We start from the raw sequence: 25,609 nt of genomic DNA, 5'->3' as shown, positions 1-25,609 counted from the left end.
AATGGGGGAAACCAAACTCCAAAGCCTGACCAAAACAATACAAAAATCACGAAATCTTAAGGCTTAAAGAAAGCAGCCTCCCACTAGTACAACTGGGAGGATATTTTACAAAAACAATAAAATAACAACAGTGTATAATATAATTGAAAATGCCAAATGTGCAGATGCATACATCATTGAGAACACTTCCATTTAGGGAACACACTACCCCTTCACTGTCAGCATAGGATTTAATACTTAAATATAAATGTTTTTGAAAAAATTCACATAGCTCGATAGGCTCTTACATGACTCTCCACATGTGACATCTTTATGTCAATTTATACTGCCCCTTTCATTATTTGACAGTTTTTACTATTATGAAGTGTGCATCAGGAAAAATGTACAGCACTTCCCCAGACACATAAGCTGGCTAAGGCAGGCTTGTGGATTCAGCTTTTTTTTTTCGGTTGGAGGTTTCACAAAAAAATTGCTAATGCTCATTAACATCATTTTACAAAACAGTTTTAAACTTTAAATGTCACATTTTCAAAGTTTATGAGATAAATCTTATATTTAAAAATCATCAGACACATTAGAATGTGAAAGGGAGTCCCCTTTTAAAATTACTGACTGCGCTAAATTAATGTACACTAAATTTGCGCATATCTTTCATCTATTCATAGTTATTTGAATCCAACAATAATAATAAAAAAAACTTCTGTTAAACTAAACCCATGCTGAATTATGACTTGCTAGCCTTGGCTGGACATTATACACATGCAGAACATTTAAAATAAGTTTCTCCAATAATTGTAGCTTTAAGGTTTAAATATTTAGTTTACAACAAAAAAGTTTTAACTTGGTGTTCATTCTTTTATTTTTTACCTTTTGGTCATTTTATGTTGTCCCTAAATGTCATTTTTAATTATTTTCCATCTTCCTGAATTTTTAACCTTAAAAAAAGTCTTTTGAATTAGGAAGTTATTTTAAAATGTTAAGCTAAATGTTTACTTTTTGTCAACTATTGTTTTCTACATTCTGAAATGTTTTACACTGATTCTTAAATGCTTATAACTTTCATTCGTAGATTGGCCTGCTTAATAATTATTTCCTGAAGTGCGTAATTTTAAAACAAGTTTCCTTGTTGCCTAAGTGCTTCTGACTTGTTACTTATTTCTTGATGTTTTCTGTACTATTTACACATAATTAATTTTAACTGTTAAAAACGACTAATGCTACGAAAGTTGCAATAAGCCTATTATGGCTTAAAAAGGTCTGATTAATTTAAATCACAGTTTTTTTACTTTGAAATTTGAATGATGCAGTAAAAAAACTTAATGATCAGTTTTAGAAATTTTTCTATAAATACCTAGACAACAAGACAATAAAATATTAACAGTTTAATATAATCCAATTATATCACTACAACATGAAAAGCTGCTGATCTGGAAACTACAGTGCTATTCACCTCAGAAATTGAACCCTCCAAATTAATAATGACAAAGTTTTCAATTTTTTTTTTTTAATCTAGAGTAGACGTTCTCATCTCAAAAAGTGTTCAGCTTCTAATAAGATGTCTGCAGAAATGGTAAAAAATATGTTGAGACAGCAGGATGAAGAATATCAAAGTAAATTACAGGCTGGCTTCTTGTCTGACGAAATTGTGTGAGTATTTATAAAGTCACTTAGGACCTACACATTTTTAGAATGTTTTAGCCTTAATTTATTTATTTAAATTGTTTAAATATACCTTTCTTTTCTAAAAACTTGTAGGTTAAAACCAAAACAGTGTTCAAAAGCAAAGCCTTCACTGTGAGTTTTTGATATTTTAAATTCTTTTTTTTTTAAGATTATTAGTCTAATAATTTTCACATTTCATTTGATTAATTCATTTTAAAATTATTTCTCACATCTTTTAAAATTAGTTCTAAAGATGAAGATTTACAGCTAGCTATGGCATTATCATTATCCATAGTGGAAGAAAATGATTCACATGGGATATATGCTGAAGAATCATTAAATGCAAATCTAGGAAACTGCAAACAAACCAAAGACCAAAAAGGCTCAAATGGGAGGAAAAAAAATGAAAAGAAGGCAAAACAGTAAGTGATTGTTACTTTGGACAAAGCTTATATCAACTCATTCTGTCTGTCTGTACACATTATTTCTCCCACACATAATTTCCGATCAAGCTGAAATTTTGCACAATTATTTCTTTTACCTGACAACATAAGAATCAATTTTTAAAAAATTAAAAAATTAGTTAATTAACTGTTGGTAATTAATTGTTTTCATTGTACTTAACTGATGTGGTGGTATAAGCTGAATTAGTCTCCTTTACAGTTCGCTGCTTTTAAGTTTAAAACTAACAGTAGATAACTATAAAACATTCTTCGCTAATACAGTGGTAGAGTGTCAGCTTGGGAGGCTTAAGCATCCAATTTGAATGTCTAAGAAAATGGAGACAACAGGAGTAGCTACATTAAAAAGTCATGAGCTAGCACCAGTATTCAAAATACTTTTTCAGACATCACTTAATCAGGGCAGGGTACAGAGGGACTGGAAAGAAACTAATGTCACTCGCCTATTTAAAAAGAGAGAAAAATCTGATCCTTGGATAATACAGACCAGTATCATTAACCAGCATCACATGTAAATACTCTCTCAGACCTCCTTCAGTCCTAGAATGACTATGGTTCATCTCAAACAGTTTTCATGTGACTGTGAAGCCCTATTTGGGAGAGACATTCCCATCCACATATATCGCAGGTTAAGATGGCTTTCGCTTTGGTGGTAGAGGAGCCAGACACGCTTTTCTTTCAGAGCTGAGGCACATGTTTATTCACTGTCCATAGCTTTCTTGGTCACTTTCTCTATCTAGTGTGGTCTAAGGCTTTGTATTCCTAGTGGTCAGTATCAATGTTCAGTTTTGAGGTCCCATTTTATTACATCCTCGTAATGGAAATGGGGGCAACCACTTTTTCTTGAGCCAGACGCGAGTTGCCCATAGATAATGAATTTTGGGATGCGAACGTCCTCCATCCTGTGAACATGTCCAAGCCAGCACAGGCACATAACAGAACACATAATCTGAAGCAATATGATAAATCGCTTAGATAAACATAATGTCCTCACTCCATACCATCGTGGCTTTAGGATATATAGTTTGTGTGAAACTCAACTAATAGGGCTAATTGATGATTTTTCAAAGGGCCTAGAGAGGAAGAGGAAGTGCGAGGAGATTGGAACGGTTCTTGTTTTGGTGATCTATGTTGATTAAACTTTGTATTGTCTTTGTTCCCATACCTCGTTGAGTTGCCTCCTTTTTAAGTTATAACATTGGTGTAGAAGTGGGACTATAGGTGACTCAATGAATGGGAGGTAAGTTAGTAATGGCTTCCCCTATTATGAAACAACTAGACCAACTCTTGATTAAAGAACTAAAACAAGAGCTTCGGTATCGAGGTCTAAAGCTTGGTGGTAGCAAGGAGACACTTACAGCTCGTCTCCGGCAAGCCCTGAGGAAGAAGTAGACCCGGACAGTTATCAATTCAAAGTAGGGCCAGATATAACTGAACTCCTAGGTAAGATGCAGGAAAAGATGGAACTCTTAGGTAAGATGCAGGAAAAGATGGATACACTTGATATAGTGATTAGAACCATGCAGGACAAAATAGACACACTGGATTCAGGGATCAGGACTGAATTGGTATCGGTTAACCAGAAAATAACCACAATGGAGGTCACGATGAACCAGAGAGTCGATGTGGTAGAAAAAGACATAGAAGAACTGAAAGTTCAAGTTAGAGAAGGGCTCACCAAGGCGCCGGTGAGTAATACAGGATCAATGTTACCCGAAGGGCTTGTAAAGATGAATACAGGATCAATGTTACCTGAAGGGCTTGTAAAGATGAATACAGGATCAATGTTACCCGAAGGGCTTGTAAAGATGAATACAGGATCAATGTTAACCGAAACCCCCTGTGTTTGATGGGTCCGTCTCCTGGTCACTCTACAGAAGACAGTTTGAGGCAGCTGCTAAGGTCAACAAATGGCAGCGAGGAGGAAAAAGCGACCGCTCTAGTACTGGCCCTTAGAGGAAAGGCTTCTGAAGTACTCCAATCCATTCCAAACCAGCAGGATTATGCTGCTCTCGTCCAGGCTATGGAGCTTCGATATGGGGATGAGCACTTACAGGAAGTTTATAGGGTCCAGTTGAAGACCAGACAACAGCGGGTCAGTGAAACCCTACAAGAGCTAAAGATGGACATTGAACGACTTGCCCATCTGGCATACTCCACAGCAGCACAGGAGTTCCTCGAAGTAATCGTCCCTGATGCCTTCATCGATGCCGTACGAGATCCAGAGCTAAAGAAGGTTATTAGAGTTAGTGGCAAGCGTAAGGCCAGCGAAGCCCTTGTGTACGCTCTGTCCTATGAAGCCGCTAAGAATGCATCCATCAACAGTCATCATGGTCGGAGACTGGAAGTTCAGGAAGAAGATCTAACACAAGTACAAGCAATACCGGAATAGGCGCCATCCTTTCCCAAAAGATTGATGGAACGGAACGAGTCATCGCTTACTTCAGTCGAAGTTTGTCAAAGGCTGAAAGGAACTACTGTGTCACAAGACGTGAACTCCTGGCCGCCGTCGATGCAATAAAACATTTTCATAAGTACCTTTAAGAAAGCTGAGGAAAAGGAAGAGATAATCGATTGTCAACGCTTGGACCTGAATGTTTTAGGACCTTGGTCTGATGAGAATATCCGAGAGGATCAGCTGAAAGATGAGGATCTGGCAACCGTTCTTCTTTGGAAGGAGAGGGGACAACGGCCAGATTGGCAACACATTGCTGAAAAAGGGGCTGCCATGAAGGCATACTGGCCACAATGGGACTCAATGGTAGTGGAAAACGGTGTTCTTAAGCGAATGTGGGAATCTACTGATGGGACAGCAACACGATTACAAATAGTTATCCCAAAAGTTAAAATCCAAGAAGTACTCCAAGAGTTGCACAATGGATCCACGGGTGGTCACTTGGGTATTAACAAGATGTTGGAGAGAGTGAGACTAAGGTTTTATTGGTGTCGGTACAAGGAAGACGTAGAGGATTGGTGCAGAAGATGTTACCGATATGCAGCAACCAAAGGCCCGCAACGTCAAACAAAGGGACCCCTACAACAGTACAACGTAGGTGTTCCATTCGAAAGAATCGCACTGGATATAGCTGGCCTGTTTCCTGAGACACTAAAAGGCAACAGATATATTCTAGTAATAATGGACTATTTTAGACAACCAAGAAACCACAACAATAGTCGATATTTTAGTGGAACACTGGATTAGCCGCTTTGGTGTACCTATGGAACTACATTCAGATCAAGGACGCAACTTTGAATCCAAGCTATTCCAGGAGATTTGCAAAATCTTCAAAATTGAAAAGACTCGAACAACGCCACTTCGCCCTCAGTCAGACGGGATGGTGGAACGCTTTAATCGCACATTGATACAACACTTGGCTAAGATGACAGTAGAACAGCAAAACGATTGGGATGACTACATTTCTCTATTCCTCATGACTTATAGAGGAGCCGTTCAAGCAACCACTGGTTATACGCCAGCCAAATTATTTTATTATTTGGTCGGGAACTTCGGCTGCCAGCAGACCTCTTATTTGGGTTGCCAGGAGAAAAACAAACGACAGCTAGCGAATGCATAACAGAACTTAGGGGGAAACTTGAGAGGGTTCATGCACTTGCACGGAGTAGGATAAAAGACAGTAGCGACCTCATGAAGACCAGATATGATAGAAGAGCCAATTCTACAGGGTTTGTAGAGCATGATCTCGTTTGGCTGTACAACCCAAAGAGAAGGAAGGGAAGATCGCCTAAATTACAAAAGGATTGGGAAGGTCCATATCGGATTGTGAAGAGAATCAACGACGTGGTATACAGTATCCAGAGGGGTCCTCGAACTAAATGCAAGGTGGTACATGTCGATCGGTTGTATCGGTATTGTGGAGAGGAGAGAGGAACAGAGTCAGTTCGGAATGAACAGACATAAGAAGGGGGCAGTGTAATGACCATGTTCTGTAGTGACTCTATGGTTGCGCACCAGCGCACGAGGATGGACTAAATGAACGGGGAGAGAGGAAGAGGAAGTGCGAGGAGATAGGAGCGGTTCTTGTTTTGATGATCTATGTTGATTAAACTTTGTATTGTCTTTGTTCCCATACCTCGTTGAGTTGCCTCCTTTAAATGTTGTAACAATACTTAGCATTACTGGTTCATTACAATCATGGATTCATGATTTCCTAATAGAGAGAGAACAAACTGTAAGTAAATCAACACCAATAATAATAAACTCAGGTGTACCTCAGGTAACAGTCTTAGGCCAACTACTTTTTCTAATTTACATAAATGACCTACCTAATTGCATTAGTTCAAGAACAAAAGTAATATTATTTGCAGATGATTGCAAAAAAAACAACAAAAAAACAACACAAGATGCTGAGCTTTTACTAAAAAAATTAAATGGAATCATATTCGAGCATGTCTTTCCACTCAGAAAAATTCCTGTTGTTAAGAGAAACAAAAAACTAAAATAAAAACAATTATTTTAATGATGGTAAACCAGTTAGACAGCCTTAAAACTCAAAATATCTAAGTGTAATCATAAATGAAATTAAATGAAATGAATGATGAAATTATTTAAAATGAAACAAAACATTAGGGTTTGTTTAAAGAAATGTTTACAAATAAACAGGAACATAAAACTAAAATGCTATTTAACCTAAGTTAGGCCAATATTACATTATGCATCCTCTGTTTGGGACTCCTCAACTTAAGGCAACATAAAGAAACTAGAATAAACACAAAATTGAGCAGTGAGATTTATAACAAATGAATTTTCACATTTGATTAGAGTAACACCATCAGTTAAATCAATAAATTTAGAGACACTTCAAGACAAAGAATAAAAAGTAAAGAAGCAATAATACATAAAACACTGAACCATAATTTACAAATAGAAAAACAAAACTCAAAAAGAGACAAAGATTTCATATGCTAGGACAAAATCGTACAGGTGCTCTTTCTTTTCTAGTGCCTGAAACAGTCAGGAAAACCAACGACTTAGCAGAATTTAAGCCACTGATTAACATGCATGACTAGATTGACACATGAAATGTAAAGAATGTAATTATCTTCTGTTTTGAAGTAAGGTCTGTTATCTATAAGAAAAATAATTAATATATAACAGAACTTGTTTTTCATGGCATTAAGTGTGCATTTCTAATTCTTTGAGCTTTTTTTTTTCATCCTACTTAGTTCATGCTAAAATAAGCTCATTTGAAAAGAAATGAGAATTAAGATTTTTTGGATTTATTTCTAGGCTTGAACCAACACCTTTGTTAATGAGTTTATCTAAGGATCAAGCTTATGAAAGAATATTACAAAGAGTGGATAAATACATTTTCTCCAAGGTAAATATTTGTCTAAACTTATTACTTATACAACATAAGTTTTTCTAAATAGAGCTAAGTTTCAGTTGATTTAAATTAAAATGTCTTTTATTTTACATCATTTAAATTAAACTGACTTTTTTTTTCTAATGTAATGTAGTATTATTATTATTATATTATTGTTCATTGTGTAGCACATTGCAGAAATAAAAAATATCTCATGATTCTCACTGCAAGATGAGACACAGTACAACAAGTCTGTCATCTGGGCTTCCATTTCTCTTCAAGTTTTCAATTTTAGAAATGTACTGAATATTATAATCAAGCTAAATTACCATTACATAAACTGGCAAGAGGGGGCAAATATATGAGGCTGGACACCATACACATGCACTTTTACTGAAAATAGTCCAGACTGTTGTTTACAAAAGACACATTAACAAAAACTTAGTACTGAGCTTAGTATATATACACCCAAAAAAAAACCCAGTCTTACTACATACTATTAAGAATACTCCAGTACATTTTATTTTTGTTTGCAGCATTGTGTAGATGAAAAGCAAGCCCAGTTTTTCAAATCTCACTCAAAGATGATGAGTGATTTAACAGTTTCTGAAGAAATAGACCCAAAACTTTGGTTTCTAACTTCATTAGAGATTGATGAAACAAATTATCATCCCTTGCAGTTTTATGTGATGAAGTTGATGCCTCCGTTAAAAGTTAGTAATGTAGAAACAGGGAGTAAAATACAAAGACTTTCTTTTATCCCTGGACGCAGAAAATCATTGGAAGGACCACTACAAAAAGAACAAAAAAGCTCTGATGTAAGCCCTGATAAATTTTTTTTGAAATAAACTTTTCTTTATTTTCAATCATTAGTACAGGACTGTTAAAATATTATTTTTTTCTGTTAATGATTTCTAATGATGTGTGGCTTAGTGGAATAAGGGAAATTGAGCTAGCATCCTGACTCAATCTGGGTTGTGTTTGTTTAGCCCCTAAGGGCAGCATGGAAACCTAGATTCTCTCTCCCCCCCCCCATTTCCACAAAAGAGATTGGACCATAGCTCTCTGATCATGAAAGATGAAAACTAAATAAACCTTTGGTTGAGTATTAGCATGTATGAAAATTTAAGAGCAGTATTTATTAGGCTGTTAAGTTCCCCTTTCAGACCTTGCTATCCTTAGGGCAGATGATGTAATGGTCATCTGTTTCTGTGGTCCATGGTTAATAAGGGTGTCATGTGGCAAGTACAATGACCATAACCTTTACTTTTTCCAATTATTTTAAGATACCCATTAGAGCTTTAATGGTTGGACTTCAGAGTCACCCAAAGATTCAGAAGTTTAATGTTTTCACCAGGATTTGAACCTGGGACCCCCAGTTTGGAAGCAAAGCACTTTACCGCTCAGCTGCTGCACCAACAATAGGCTGTTTACATTTAAGATTCAAAAAGTTAAAATAGCCATGATATTTGCTTTCGCACTAGATAGATGTTGGTATAAATCTTAGTCTAGTCAGGGTCAATCTGACTATTCCCCACATCTTATTTTTTTCTGAATTGCTTTTCTATTGTGCATCTTTCATGCTTTTAACATCCCCACTTAACAGTCAACAATACCAAATCGTCAATGCTAGTACTATGTACGGGAGCTCGTCAAGGTTGTGTAATTTCTCCAGTACTATTCACTCTTTACACCAAAAACATAAGAAGCCTCTATAAATTCATTAACTCCCTGATGATACTGCCATAGTCTGCCTTGACAAAACTCTGTACAAACTGGTGCTCTGAAACTAAAGAACTCTTAATGAATTTCAGAAGGAACAAACAAGTGATATATGAACCTCAGAAAAATAATATACTGATAAAACAAGCGACCTCATACAAATATCTAGGTGTTATTGTTGGAAGACACCTTGAAAATCTGGCAAAGAAAATGGCATAGCGACTATTTTTCCTATACAAACTTAATAGCTTTAAACTACATAAAAAGATCTTGGATAATTTTTACTGCAAAATTTGCTAACATATGGAATAGCTTGTTGGCAAGGTTTCATCTAAATTCTAAACTGTTGCGCCGCTTAAACAACTTGATAAAAGAGCATCAAAAACCACTTGCACAACACTACCATATTTAAACAAACTTTTTGAACAAAAAAGATCTCGGCAAAATCTAAAATATCTTGAAAGACAACAGCCATCCACTCCATCATAACTATGTCAAGTCATCTCAAAGTGGGCGACTTCTGTCAATCAAGACTAGAATCCGAATGGTACAAAAATTCATTAATTTCTTACTCGGTCAGACTGTATTACCGCTACTCCTTGGCTTGGAAATGTGAAACGAATCAAGATGTTTTGTGTAGTCACTCAATGAACTCTTTATGTTGTATCAGTTCTGTGAATGTTTCTGTTGTGTTGTTTTTATTTGAGAAAAAGAGTCCTTGAAATCACTATGAATTTCCATAAGGATCAATAAAGCGGTCTTAGTCTTGTAGAATACTTAGTGCACTATGGTCTAATCTTTTTTGTGGATCAGTGGGGAACAGGGTATCAGGTCATCAAAAACTCAGCTAGGTCTGGTTTTGAATTTGGCCCCTTAAGAGGTAGTCATGGTTTTGTGCCTCTCAGTTATACATATGGTCAGTTTTAGAATATACATACACTGCATCTGTACGAATCTATTTTTTTCGTATGGAAAATCTTGTTTCTGTGTTCTTATTGTTCTGGAACAAATTATTTTCAAGTACCAAATTAACACTGTATTAAAAAATTACTGACTTTTAAATACAAATATTTTTATTTTTTTCTATCAGGATAAAGGAACTTCATTATCTCAAACTGCTGAAATTTTAGCAAATTTAGTCATGGAAAATGAAATGAGTGACTCACATCAGGAAGTGATTGTAGACGAAAATATTCATATCAATCAAAAGAAGTCTTTACCCAGCTCAGAAGACATTAGTGTACCTGGATTTTTTCCTGAGACCACTAAAGTAGTATTAATGTTATTTGCTTCGCATGTTTAGAAATTTTTTTTTTTTTTAGCTTATGTAGACATTTTTTTATAGGTTTTTACAAGGGTTCTGTAATTTAAAGGCTTGCAGAAGGTTTGGAAAAAGAAAATAATTAAAACACATTTCATGCCTTTCAGCAGATAATGTAAAAGTCATCTATGGACTATGGTTAATGTCGGCCAGCACAACAACCAGATCAAAGAGATTTTTAAAAAAGGGATATGAATTTGAGGGCTAGAAAATTGTGTTGTGGATGGAGAAGCATTTTAATGCAGGCTGTTTTATTGATGGGCTTTAAAGTATTTCAACTGTAGGGTAGGATGGGTATCAGCTAGTCTGTACAATATATTCTACATTCATCTTATGGATCCTTAGACTACAATATCTATCCAGTCTTTTGTTGACACAATTAGTGCATGATCTCATTACCTTATACTATTGAGTAAAAGTGTCATAAGCATCTTTAAATAGTCTGTTAAGGTTGCTAGACTTCTGGCAGTGGGACTAAAAACTAGATACCCAACCTATTACCACTAGCATACATAAACATGCATTAGTATAACAAAATAGCTTATGATGCTTTAAATGAGGTAAATTGTATTCAAAAGATTTTAATTAGAAATTTAAAAAAATAATGTAAACATAGGCAAAAAAAGCACATTTATGTAAACTATTGGAATAGTTCTATACTTTCAGATGTGGCCTATTCCTATATGCATATAATATATAATGATTGAATTGTTTCTTTCAGGATAATGAATGTTTCAATTCAAGTCTGAAAGATTCATACCTTGCATTGGTCAATACAAGTAGTTTTAGTGATGTAGTGGTTTTAGCTGAAGGAGACACACAAATATTTGCACATAAAGTAGTGCTACATGCTAGATGCTCAAAGCTTTTAAATGTAAGAACATTTTTAGTCCATTTTTTTGTTTGTTAAATATTTGTATCTATCACTTAAAAAAGACCTTTTTTTTATAAAACCACATATAAAGTTGATTGTTAGTTTAAAAAGTAAAGAATTTCTTTTTGATGGTTTTAGATGGTATCTAGCCATGATGGGACAAGTATTATTGACTTATCAGTTTACTCAAAAGACAGTGTTCTTTCAACTTTGAAATTTGTGTATGCAGATGTCATTTCTTGCTCAGAATCTACTGCTTCTGATATTGTCAAGCTTTCAGCAATGTAAGTATGAGCTTGTTTTAATGATCTAGTGTTTTGTGAACATTAAATACATTTTAAAAAAGAAAAGAGCAAAGCTGCTTAAGATAATTGCCCCAAACTCCAGAGTAACTCACACTAAATAATGAAGAAAAGTTCCAATTTGTTTTTAATTTTTAAAACACTAAAATCATTGTGGAAATTTATTCTATAGTAGGATTGTAAGCAGTTATTATTAGACCACAGAAACGTTACCATGCATCTGATTTGCACCCCCTCTATGGGATGATGTTGAATATTTTAGTTGAACCAGTACATGCTGGTGCTAAAATAGACTAAAGGAATAAAGGCATTTTTGGTGTCAAACAGTAGCTTAATGTTAACATGAATAAATTTGTCAAGAAATACCATTTTATCTAAGAACACACAGTGAGTTGTTTAAAATTAAATAAATCTTAATAATTTCATAAGTTAAAAAGATTTACTGCAGCAGGGGTGAACAACTTTATAGAAAATACAGTAAACATACATGTAGGTAACCCTGCCAGACCAAGTCAAAACAAAGGATGTTTGGGCCATCAGGACTGCTTCAGCTACAAAACAAACAAAACTTCAATTAAAACAAAATAGGCTTATAGTTAACTTATACAATAGACACTAGGATGATGAATATAAAAGATAAGTTTCAAGATTTCATACAATGAAAATGTGAAATATCCTATTTAAACATTTATTAGCATTATTCAGTACTGTAATGTTTTATCAATCTTGTTTGAAAGTAGTGTCAGGGTTATGTTAAGGCCTTAGCTCGTTTGCCCGGGCCCCTGACATTTAACCAGGCACCTTCGTGCTTACAATAAATAAATGACTCACTGGTAACAATGTAAATATTTAATGATATAAATATAAGTATGATGACAAACTAATGGAGTAATGACATTGAACATTTTAATACTGTGAATTTATTAATTAAATAATAATTCTACCCCTTGCTGTCCCACAACGTACACATTAATGTTCGAAAACACAACACACTCTGACACTACTGTCTTTAGTCACCAGCGTAGACTTCCAATCCCAAGCTAACTCCCTGTAAAGACAAAGTAAAGACAAACTAGAAAGGTCTAGTAGACTATCACTATGGCATCAAAACAACTGCGAAACGCAGTTATGCCTTAGATACTCACCCTAAACAGGGGAACACAGAAGAATCTCAACAAACGTTACACCAGCAGAACAAAAACACTCCATTAACTTACAAGCAAGGCAACAAAAAGAAAGTGCGTTCAAAAATAGTGCACTTATTACACATTGGTGCTAGAATGACATAATCTACGCACCGACATTCCCCCTCTCCCCCCAAACTGGTTCTTACAAAGTATGGACCAGTTTCCGTACCTCAAACTGAAAGAAAAGTAAGAAGATATCATTACAGCTACAAGGTAAGCACATCCATCTAGGAAAATTCATCCGCATTAACATCACTCTTCCAAACATAACAACTTAGAAGAAAAATTACCAATGACACTTTTTACCAAAGTATCCACATTACACTATGAACCATTCACAAAATCACAATCTACCAACCAATCAAATTTAAAATGCATAATCAGCAAATTAATGTCAATAATACTAAATGCAACATAATATCATCTAACATAAAGTGCAAACATTTTCAAACAACAATGTATACATTGGAACCATAAAATGCATAAGACATGTATAAAAACAATACATAAGTATGTAGCTCATGTAGCTGCGTATTTGAAAGTCTATAGCAATCTTGAACACAGATCAGCAAGCAGATTGTCCTCCCCTTTGACATGAACAACATCAAAGGAATAATCCTGCAACATCAGCGCCCATCTTGTAATACGTGCATTGGTAAAGTTAGTGCTCCTAAGGTAAGATAAAGCCTTGTGGTCAGTCTGGAGATGAAATTTTTTTCCGGCCAGATACCTGTCCAATTTTTTTATTGCATATACAATGGCCAATCCTTCCCGTTCAATGATAGAATACTTCTGCTCCCGAGGCAACAACTTACGGCTCACAAATTTTATAGGATGCAACATACCATTCACACACTGGCTAAGAATGCCAGAGATCCCTTTGTCTGAGGCATCAGTCTGGAGATAGAACGGTAGAGAAAAATCAGGCAAACGAAGAATAGGATACTTACACAGACAGGCCTGCACTCTCTTCAATGCCTTCGCACACTCACAGCTCCAGTCGACTCTCATGGATTTTCCACGACGTAATAATTCCGTAAAAGGAAAAACTAAATCCGCATGTTTTGGTATAAACCTACTGTAGTAGTTAATTAACCCAATCAAACCACGAAGTTCCTTTTTTGTACTTGGAGTCTTAAATTCCAAAATCTTTTTCACATTACTATGATCAGGTTTGACAACTCCCTGTCCGACACTATGACCTAGAAATTTTACATTAGTAAAGCCCACCTCCAATTTGGCGGGTTTTAATGTAAATCCATTCTTTCTTAAAGCACTAAATACATTACGAACACTTTCAATGTGTCTGTCCCAGTCCTCACTGAAAATACAAATGTCATCGAAATAAAACAATACATTTTCTAAACCTCTTAACATGCGCTTAACAATCTTGTTAAAGTGATTAGGAGCACCGCTTAATCCAAAGGGTAAATAATGGAACATATAATGTTCTCCCAAAACTCTAAATGCCGTAAATGGTTTGCTTGTTTCACAAATTGGAATTTGCCAGTAACCCTTAGTCAGATCCAGTAACGTAAAGTACCTAGCTTTATATAGCATGTTGAACAAATCTTCTTGTTCGGGAATTACCTCAGCGGGTATTTCAGTAACATTATTTAATTTTCTAAAATCAATACAAGGTCGCAAAGTTCCGTCTTTCTTTTTTATTATAACAACGGGCGCTGCATAGGGGGAGTCTGTTGGCCCTATAATTCCCAAATCCAACATGCTGTCAATCTCTTGCTTAACTTTATCTCTTAAGTGGATAGGTACCGCATATGGTTTTAAAGTCACAGGTTTCGTATCAACCAATTTAATTTTAAACTCTTCGACCTTGGCTCTACCAGGAATATCAGATATTATGTCTTTAAATTCACTCAAAATGTCATCAACTTGCTTCTTTTGTATAGCATTCAAATCGGGATTAATTTTGACCTGCCACTCATCTCTTCCGACCTAATCTCTAGCGTTGGGATGTTAGCCATTACATCTTCATTCTCCCCATCCTGCTCATCAACTTCTTCTTCCCCCACAACTGATACCATGGTAGCTGATATAAGTTCATTTGTATCCTCAGTTTCAACGTTTGAATTGCTTACTTCCTTTACCCTACAGTGATATTTCATGAGTCTGTTTATGTGATACACCTTTATCTTATTTTCTTTCTCAACCACGTAATTGAACTTTGATATTTTATTCACAACCTTATACGGGCCTTGCCAAAACACGGACAGCTTATTGTCTCTGTGTGGCTTGAGGACTAAAACACAGTCACCCTCATTAATGTCTCGTCTAGACGAATATTTGTCATATTGCATCTTGTACTTCTTTTTGTTTGCATCGCTGTTAGATTTAGCAATAGTAGTCACCTCTGATAATCTTTGTTTTAAGTCCACTAAATAAGTGAACACATTCTTATATTCAGTTTCTTCTTCAGCATTTACAAATACTTGCTTCAAAATAGCCAGTGGGCCTCTCATTTGTCTCCCATAGACAAGCTCAAATGGCGACAACCCCGTTGTCTCATTAGGTACCTCTCGGTAGGCGAACAATGCTGCACTAACTTTCCGGTCCCAATCATGAGGGCTATCCTGACATACTTTCCTTAAAAAGGATTTTAAAGTAGAATTGAGCCTTTCTATCATACCATTAGAGCTGGGGTGGTATATAGTGGAGTGCACGGGTTTAACTGAGAAAAATTCGCACACCTGTTTGTACAATTCGGAAGTAAACTGGGGGCCTTGATCACTTAATATTTCTATAGGTAGCCCTATTCTACAAAAAATATTAGTTAGTGCCTCAATAACTGTTTCTGTATTTATATTCCTCAAAGGTATCGCTTCTGGCCATCTGGTAGCGACATCTACCACTGTCAAAATATACCTATTCTTATTGTCAGTTATCTCCAATGGCCCAATAATATCTGTAGCAACTTTGTAAAACGGAGTGGTAACAACATTCATTTGGCCTAGCTCCACTCTGTCACAACGACGCGGCACTCTAGCTTTCTGACAAATATCACACGACCTTACAAACTCTTTTATGTCTCTATCTAAACCTTGCCAGAAAAAATATTTGTAGATTTTACTTTTAGTCTTTCTTAATGACAAATGCCCTGCTAACATACTCTCATGAGCAGTTTTCAACACAATTTCTCTCTTAGCTGAGGGTACAACTAACTGTCTTTCTTCCTCACCAAACTCTCCCCTACACACTCTGTACAATAGTCTATCAAACACTTTATATTCCACACTTCCATTCTTTTTATTATCTACACAATTGTCCACATGTCGCTCCCATAGATCTTTCAAAGACGGATCACTCAATTGTTCACGTAAAAAATCATCACTCGTACCTAAAACATCACGACAATCTTCCAATATTCCACACTCATTTACAGAGCCACTATCATTCTCTCTATCTTTCGCTGACCTAGTTACTGCTGCGCAATCAAACTCCTGACTCACATTAATATCAACATTCCCAAGAATCAAATCTGCAACTGGATCTTTAAAACAAGCAACCACATATTTCCCAACAATGTAATCCGACTCAATATTTACACACGCCAATGGGTAATCCCTGACTGTCCCATCGACAAGCTTTAATTTGTAAGTACCAGGAATCATGTCTTTCTCACCAACTAATGAACTTCTAATTCCTATAACACTCGAACCAGAATCTTTCAAAACAGACACACTTATCCCATTTACTCTTCCCTTTTCAAACTTCAGCTTACCCACAGACTTATCACGTAATGACTTATCAACATATGAAAAAGTTTCTCTCTTACATGGGGAAAAATACTCATCTCCTTTCCCTAAAGTACAATTTCCACAATTTTGAACATTACGAGGACTACTCAGTCACCTATACCTTACTGGTGGACCTTGATCTCTATTTGTGAAACTGGTTCTATTTTGGTACACCCCATTGCCCCCAGTTCTACTGCTCCTGTAATTAGGTGTAACATCACTTTGTCTCACAAAACTGTTACCTCGGATTCTACGACCACTACCATCAAACTGTCTCTGATAACGCCCTGTTGAAACATTTCTACTGGGTCCTTGCTGATTAGAAACGTCGCAGATGATGTCCTAGGTCTATCATCAACATCAGGAACAGAATTAATCATGGACGAACGCTTAGGACATTCTGCCGATTTGTGGCCACTCCTATTACAATTAAAGCAAATAACCACGTTTCTTTCAGCAACTGGATTTGTATTCATCCCAGGCTCATCACACGCTGCCGCAACATACACACTGTCTTCCTTCGCAAGCGACACACCCCCACTAGCGACCTTAAACCCTTCAATAACATCAATCATATCATCAACTGTGCCTTTCTTACTTATTATCAGTTGCTTGTACACATCTCCTGACACATTCTCAAGTATCCTATCTTTTACCAGCAACTCTTTCACTTCTTCCACAGTCTTGCCTACTTCAGCCATTTTCAACCAATTGTCCAACGCGTTTCGCAGCTCGGTGACAAAACCCCTAAAATCGTTCTGTCGTGGTTTCACCCGGTGGAACCTCTTGCGGCAGGTTTCCGCGTTTATATCCGCATGTCGCAGTAATACAGCCCTCACTTCCTCATAATTTTCATTCAAAAACAGACTGTCCCGCAGCATACAGTTTCTTAGAAAGGTAGTTAGTTTATAGGACAAGAGCAATGACCATTCCTTTCTATCGATCTTGCATCTTGTTGCGACGGCCTCAAAGTGTGTTAAATATGCCATCAGGTCATCGTCTTCCTTCATTCCCTGGAAGCTCTTGTCAAGTTTATCTAAAACATTTCTAGGCCGCACCTCTGCCTGTGTTGCCGTCCCAGCCGCTGCTGCTGACTTTTCCTTCATTCTTTCTAGTTCCATCTCCTCCTTCCTCTTGAGTTCCTCCCTGGCATCTCTTTCTTTCCACCTCTCGTGTTCCTCACGCTTGGCCTTATCCTCACGTTCAAATCTGGCCTTCTCCTCTGCCTTCGCCTCTGCTTTCAATCTTTCCTCTCTCTCAAATCTAGCCTTTTCTCGTTCAAAGTCCTCTTTCTTGGCTTTTTCATAGTCTTCTTTCTGCTCAGCCACATACCTCTCCAACCTTTCACCTTCGTACCCCAGAGAACGACCATCACTTATAAACTGGGCAGTAATTGTCAACCTAGTTTCCATGGTAAATACAATGTACACTACTTGGCTGTATTATATTTAAATTATATACAATATGGGAACCAAAAAAATTCTACTAATTGTACAAGAGATCAACTAAAGCCTAGAGCCTGCGGTTAAATGGCAAAGAAAGAAACCTATCTGTGCAGTATCCCACGTCGGAGGAAAGTGCCTCATTCAGGCCACAGCGTCGAAATATAGTTGCCACAGGACAATCCAACACAATACTAGTAGCCTCAGACTTCAGTAGTTACCAACAGCCACTTTACACTTACGTTCGCTTGTTGCCGGGAGCGAGAAGACACTCGTTCGAAGGTGAAGCACAATATAGAAAACAAGAAAATACAAATGCGTTTCAATCTTGCAATACAATAGTTATATAGTATATAGTACAGTATAGTTAAAGTGTTATATCACTTATATCACAAAGGATGTATTTATTGTATTTATCTGCTACTTTCGATATACATCGTTGCCAATGGTACGCAATTCAATATTAGTACAGTAGATTGTGATGCAATACTATGTAAACAATTATTAGATTGTAGACACTGCTGCTACAAAATCAAGTAACTAAAACTTATATAATGATTGAAATTTTAGTTCTGTGACTGGTAGTCACAGCCGGACTCGAGCCCCCAACTGTCAGGGTTATGTTAAGGCCTTAGCTCGTTTGCCCGGGCCCCTGACATTTAACCAGGCACCTTCGTGCTTACAATAAATAAATGACTCACTGGTAACAATGTAAATATTTAATGATATAAATATAAGTATGATGACAAACTAATGGAGTAATGACATTGAACATTTTAATACTGTGAATTTATTAATTAAATAATAATTCTACCCCTTGCTGTCCCACAACGTACACATTAATGTTCGAAAACACAACACACTCTGACACTACTGTCTTTAGTCACCAGCGTAGACTTCCAATCCCAAGCTAACTCCCTGTAAAGACAAAGTAAAGACAAACTAGAAAGGTCTAGTAGACTATCACTATGGCATCGAAACAACTGCGAAACGCAGTTATGCCTTAGATACTCACCCTAAACAGGGGAACACAGAAGAATCTCAACAAACGTTACACCAGCAGAACAAAAACACTCCATTAACTTACAAGCAAGGCAACAAAAAGAAAGTGCGTTCAAAAATAGTGCACTTATTACACATTGGTGCTAGAATGACATAATCTACGCACCGACAAGTAGATTTTTGATCTTATTTATTTACAAACACTGCTTTTGAAGAGGAACTACTTTTACTATAGCAGTTTAAAATTTTTTAGGGTTTGTAAAGAAATATCAAAATCAATAACAACCAAAAATATTAACATTTACTAGTGGATATATTAGTTTATCAAGGCCTAAAAATTGCCTATTACAAATGTGTTTAAAAGAAATAATAACCGATAAAATACTTACAATCATTAATTCAGTGACTGTAATATTTAATTTTAAGTTTTAATGTGTAAATAATCTGCTGTAGTGTCTCAAAAAGTTCTATGGGCTTTCTATTTTCTTTTTGTAGGTTAGGCTTAGAGAAGTTAGGAGCAGCTGCAATGTCTCATTGTGTTTCTACTCAAATCGGAGAAAATCTTGTGGATAGGGAAAATGTTCAAGAATGTGATTCAGAAGAGGAAGAGAATAGACTCAATGAAGATGAATACAATAGACACAATGAGGATGACTACAGTAGACACAATGAGGATGACTACAGTAGACACAATGAGGATGACTACAGTAGACACAATGAGGATGACTACAGTAGACACAATGAGGATGACTACAGTAGACACAATGAGGATGACTACAGTAGACACACTATGCAAAGAAAGGTTCACCACAATCCTATAATAGTTGATTCTGATGTTGGCCATACTAATGATATTCCAATGGAGATAAACCATGACACTGGTGAAGTTAACGAAGAAGATAATGTAGCTATTGAGTTAGACTCTACATCATCAGAAAGCTCCCCAAAAGAGATAACAAGTGACAATCAAAATGATTATGGTGATGGAAATAAAATTGTGGAAGTCCTCGAAAGCTATTATGATCATGAACTCTTAAACATTTTAACACCTGACATTGCATCCACTGAAACTGTTCTTAAAGAATCTGAAATATTGTCCATCACACCTCTAGATGAAACTGAAAAATCTGAAATGTTGTCCATCACACCTCTAGATAAAACTGAAACTGTTTCTAAAAAATCTGAAATGTCCCTCACATCTCTGGATAAAACTGAAACTGTTCCTAAAAAATCTGAAATGTTGTCCATCACATCTCTGGATAAAACTGAAACTGTTCTTAAAATATCTGAAATGTCCATCACATCTCTGGATAAAATTGAAACTGTTCCTAAAAAATCTGAAATGTTGTCCATCACATCTCTGGATAAAACTGAAACTGTTCCTAAAAAATCTGAAATGTTGTCCATCACATCTCTAGATAAAACTGAAACTGTTCCTAGTATTTTACAAAGTGCTAGTTATGATAAAGCTAAAAACTCTAGAACAAAATTAGGCCCATATGTTGATAAATCAATGCAAAGAAATGTATCCAATTCAGTTACTGATGAAGCTAAAAATTCAGAAAACTTGTCTTGCCACTCTGTTGTTAACACAGAATGTTTGAACATTTTATCCAATAGTTTAAGCCCTGAACCAATGATTATGTCTAACAATGCTAAAAACTACTGTGGCACAATGCAACTTGTTCAAAGGATGCCCTTTAGTCATGGTGTGGAGGATAGACTAAAAACAAGTTTATTGTATACTGAAGAGAATGAAGATGTTAGTATTTTATCAGATTCTTTGTCCCAAGAAATAATATTCACCAAAGTAGATAAAGGTTCAGATGGTTTGGATTCAGTGGAAGTAGAAAGCCATAGCAATAATAATAAATCTGCTTTACCTATGACAGAAACATCTAATGTTCAATCAGAAGTTAAAAGTACTGATACTAGTCCTAGAGGTGGTCTAGCAAAAAAAAGGAAACGAAAGAAAATAACATCCAAACATTTCAAAGACATTGTTAAAAAAGTTGTGTCCAAATTGCACAATGATGACCAGCAAAATAGCTCAGAAGTATTATCTACTGATGATGTTGAAAGCATAGCCATCAAAATGGAGCAAGATTTTTCCTCTATTTACAACTTTTCAGTTGCCAATGATAGTGTTTATTTCCCATATATCCTGGATCAGGTGGAGCTGAATACTGAGGAGATCATGATCACTTTTGCTGATATCAAAGTACCATTAGAGAAACAGAGAGGTAAAAGAAAAATCAAGGAAAAAAATCAGAAGGAACTCGGGGTCACATCTAAATCTCATAGCTCTTTACCTAATAACAATGATTCACCAAACAAAATGAATAATAAACAAAAGAGAGATATGCATCTTACATCTCATATGGTCTCTAATCAGTCTAACAAAGATGTAATGAATGCAAAGGAAGATATGTCTATCAACATAAATCTAAACAGCATTTCTCAAGAAACATATGCAAACTTAGGTAAACATTTTGTTAAATGTCAAACATCTTCAGAATCTCAGGTAGAGAAGCCTTTATTTGATACAAGAGATGGGTTATCTACCTTTTGCTCTGAAATGGTTGAATCATCTCATTTGTCTGTACCTTTTTCAAATGATCAAGTAGCCACTAACACTAATACATTAATCAGTGATGATGAACTTTTTAGTGATACTGATCAGGATCTGTCTGCTTCCATTGAAAAAAGTATGTTTATAAATAAAACCCATGTGAGAACTCCATCAGATACCCATTCACCACTACCTAGTTTAAATTCTCACAATTCTAATGTCAGTACTAAACTGAAGGAATCAGAGTATATATCAACATTTCTTTCTACTGAAGGGTCAAGTGGCACTGACAGTTACAACAGTAACAATACTTTCAAAACAAATGAGGTGTTTGTAAAAGAAAAGATCATTTCTGATGTAGTTATCAGTCATATTGCTCCCTGTTTTACAAACCAAGAACCTTGTAAAGTTGCACCGTCAACAGAACATAAAAAAACAAATGATTTTCTTAGTTTGTCTATAGGGCTGCTTCCAGAAAATTGCCAGCTAGGAACAACCACCAAAAATAATGAAAAATCACATTCAGTTGAAAGAAACATTAAACAGACAATTCTTTTTTCAGAAAGTCCAAAAGCTAGTGCTTCCAAAAAAACACTGATTGATAATGAGACTATAACTCCTCCAACAAGTATTCAACCAGAAAGTAAATCTTGCCCTGAACCACCAAAAGTTATTACTTCTCTTAAACCAAGTATTTATTTAGTGACAGATGTAGACACTAATGACACCCAGATAGGTAAAGCGTCATCTTTGATTTCTATTCCTTCAAAAAGTGTTCAAAAAGCAATTAACAGCAGCGATATGCAGCTGACAGATAAATATTTTTCTACACCAAATATTAATAGTACTGGAAATCTAAACAGTTTCAGCAACTTAAATATATCAGACATTTCAACCAGTCCCTTAATCAGCAAATCAAAGTCACCAATAAAAACAAAACGAGGATTAGCAAAGAAAAATTCTCCTCTTTTGCTCTCCTCCGCAGCTCTTCACAAGTCCCATGAGTCATTTCTTACTTCACCAGTAGTCAAAGATTCTTTAACCTCTCCAGCTAGGGAATCTGAATTATTTCCTATCAATACAAGTCAAGGGGCTAGCTCTCTTGAGACCAAAGCATATTTGTCTCAGACCATTCCAGTGGAATCTGACAAAGATGACCTTTTATTAACTAATGAGCTTAAAAAAAAAAGAAAGGTATCCTCAGGAAAACATTGTTTAAGCCAATCTGATGTCAAGTATTTCAAATCAGAAACTAAAGTGAATTTTGTATTAAGTCCTGAACTTGTACATACAATGGCAGCAAATTTAGCCAAAGTCACACAGAAAATTCAGTTAGATGACAGCATAAAATGTAAAGCTGATAATAATAGAAAAAAATTTAATGAAAAAGTTGACAATGAAAAGTCTGTGGCAACAGTAGACAAGCTAGCATCTTCCAATAACATTCAACTTACAGTGCCATTGGTGGCAACAGAAAAAACTAACAATCCTTACCAGCAAGGAAGCTCAAGGGAAGTAAGTAATTTTTTTCTTATTTGTTTATGTTTCAAAATAAGTCTTTCTTGTCATCCACAAAAGTTACAGATTGGTTCATTGTTAAAATTTGCTAGTTATACATTTTTGCAGGTTACACAAAATTTTCTTAGTCAGTTTTGGAGTTGTTGTTTTCCAAGTGTAACCAATAATTTCTATTTTATTTTTCTCTCACAGATCTCATCATTATTTCCTTTAGTTTTCCTACTAAGTACTTGTAAAGGTAGCAAAATAACATTCCCTTTACAAAATAAAAAATATTAAAAAGCCTTTGTTGACTTTTGTAACAATTCTTATATTCTAGTATTCATTTTTGGAATGGTCAATTTTTAGTGTTAACTGTAGCTAAATACTTATAGGCCTCTTGAAATAAAAAAAAAAAAAAAAGATAAAACAGGGTGGACAAGATGTATTGGTTATTGTTGTTGGTCTCTCCACCAATGATTTTATACTTACTGTATGTCCGTACTTGGATAAAAGAAAATTAGGACAAGCAACCATAGCTTTTAAAAAAAACAAACAGTAAGTACAAATTATGAAGTGTTCTTGGTGATAGGAATATGGAATGCAGGTAACTAGCCACTGTACTTGATGTGAGGAGACCAAATCTTTAAGCTAAATGAATCTTCTGACACCATTCTGTAAGAGCCCTAAAATGGAAATACAATTTTAACATTCTTAGAGGGATAAAGGCTTGGACCAAGTTGGTTTATATTATTAAAATATTTTCACCATAAAATGTATTTAAATGACTAGAGTTACTATAAATTATCTAACATTTTGTGTCATTTTAGTACTGCTTTATATTCGACAGATTGATATGTCTCCTTTACCCCTTCATCAGAGGTTAGGGTTACTTAATCCACTTAGTAAGAGTTGTGAACACATTGAATCTGCATTGAACAAAACATCAACAGTCATTGATTTAACCACATTAGATGCACAAGAGAAAAATCAAGACAGTGATTTTGTTTTTGATGACACTTTAAATGTCTCAGAGCTTGAGGAAATTGCTTTGGCATCACCAAATAAGGTATCTGTATTTTGTAAAATAATTTATACTAGGGCACTATTTTTATTTACTTATTGATGGCTGTGCTCAGTAAATAGCCTTCCTTAATCTAGTAGTACTATATTCATGGTAAACCTATTAGTTAAAAGGAAATTTTATTTTTAATGATTATCGTTATTATTATATTTATTATTATTATTACCTATTTTTACTATGCACATCAGCTATCCTATACTGTAAAACAAGCAATTCTTGTATGTGTATTTAAATATATATGTTTCCCATGGAAATGCTTTAAAGACCAGCTTAGGCGCCAACTTGCTTTAACTTACACAGAAGAGAGCACCTGGTTGCATGCTGCCTCAGAACGAGACAGCTGGAGGTCACTCTCAAAGGCCGCGGGATACACATTTAGACCAAAAGAAAATCTTAATCGACCACCGGCGGACAATGGTTATACTTGCCCTGGGTGTGGCAAAATATGTAGGTCACAGCTGGGGCTGCATAGCCATGGGAAATACTGCATTCCTCATTAATCCTCGGGCTCAAAAGACAAGCCCTATTATTATTATTATTATATCTATTTATTTAAATATATATATTTAATATATAAATAAATAATTTTTTTTTTTTTAAACGGTTCTAATGATTTTCTTTAAAATTTTTAGGAGTATGTATTTGAATGAGGAAAAATTTCTCAGCTTGTTGGTCATATTAAATAAATAAATAATCATGAAATAATAAGCTGACTGACCTTTTTTTTTTAAGTGTGCTCTTTAGAAAATGTTATTAATTCATCTAGATATGATTATTATTTTTTCTACAGCTTCCAAACCAGGACATTTTCACTACTAACACAGAAGTTGTTCAAGCTAAAACACCAGCAAATCAAAAAATTAAACAACTAGTGAAGGAAAAAGGATGTAAAGAACCATCACCATTTACACCAATGCCTCAGTATGATGAAATGGCAACACCTGATCTAAAGGTCATTTGATTAACTTAATTAATAGTTAGCAACTAAATTAATTTGTGGTTGTAATAGTCCGTAGTAATCTAAATGGATTTAATTATATTTAATTTTGAACTCCTACAGAAAGCTGCATCCAAAATAGGAGTGAGGCCACAAGTGGGTAAAAAAAGATTGAAAGAACTGCTGAAGCATGTTTATAGTGCTACACATCAATGTAAGCAGATCATTCTAAGTTTTCTAACAAAATTTTCATTCAATTTTCTCTCATTCTGAAATGTATCTTTTGTTTGATAGAAATAGGTGCTCCAATACAATCCGTTGTTTTGTTTAATTTTTCTTTTTTAATCAAAGCAACTATGAGATATCTAAATCTTTCTTAGCTTTGTTTTGTATTGGATTTAGTCATGATTTCACCAGCCCAATCAAAGTGGGCCAAACAAAAATATTAATAAGTAGCAACACTGTGA

The 25,609-nt window shown here is 35.4% G+C and overlaps 1 protein-coding gene across 3 annotated transcripts in view; it reads left to right on the top strand.

The window, feature by feature from the left end:
• The window catches only part of LOC106053481 (uncharacterized), a 50,034-nt gene that overhangs the window by 13,110 nt on the left and 11,315 nt on the right, over positions 1 to 25,609 (top strand). For 2 of the 3 annotated variants that reach the window (XM_056037178.1, XM_056037179.1), the window contains exons 5-16: positions 1,514 to 1,647; positions 1,756 to 1,794; positions 1,908 to 2,084; positions 7,372 to 7,462; positions 7,984 to 8,265; positions 10,260 to 10,442; positions 11,212 to 11,364; positions 11,503 to 11,648; positions 19,548 to 23,139; positions 23,972 to 24,190; positions 24,996 to 25,157; positions 25,266 to 25,356. In XM_056037178.1, coding sequence (XP_055893153.1) covers positions 1,514 to 1,647; positions 1,756 to 1,794; positions 1,908 to 2,084; positions 7,372 to 7,462; positions 7,984 to 8,265; positions 10,260 to 10,442; positions 11,212 to 11,364; positions 11,503 to 11,648; positions 19,548 to 23,139; positions 23,972 to 24,190; positions 24,996 to 25,157; positions 25,266 to 25,356 — 5,269 coding nt within the window. The remainder of the gene's footprint in view (positions 1 to 1,513; positions 1,648 to 1,755; positions 1,795 to 1,907; positions 2,085 to 7,371; positions 7,463 to 7,983; positions 8,266 to 10,259; positions 10,443 to 11,211; positions 11,365 to 11,502; positions 11,649 to 19,547; positions 23,140 to 23,971; positions 24,191 to 24,995; positions 25,158 to 25,265; positions 25,357 to 25,609) is intronic. The other variant, XM_056037180.1, reaches the window with a different exon arrangement.

The sequence above is a fragment of the Biomphalaria glabrata genome, chromosome 8 (assembly GCF_947242115.1).
Source record: "Biomphalaria glabrata chromosome 8, xgBioGlab47.1, whole genome shotgun sequence".
NCBI lineage: Eukaryota > Metazoa > Mollusca > Gastropoda > Planorbidae > Biomphalaria > Biomphalaria glabrata.
The sequence above is the reverse complement of the archived record's forward strand: the minus strand, read 5'-3'. Positions and strand labels throughout refer to the sequence as shown.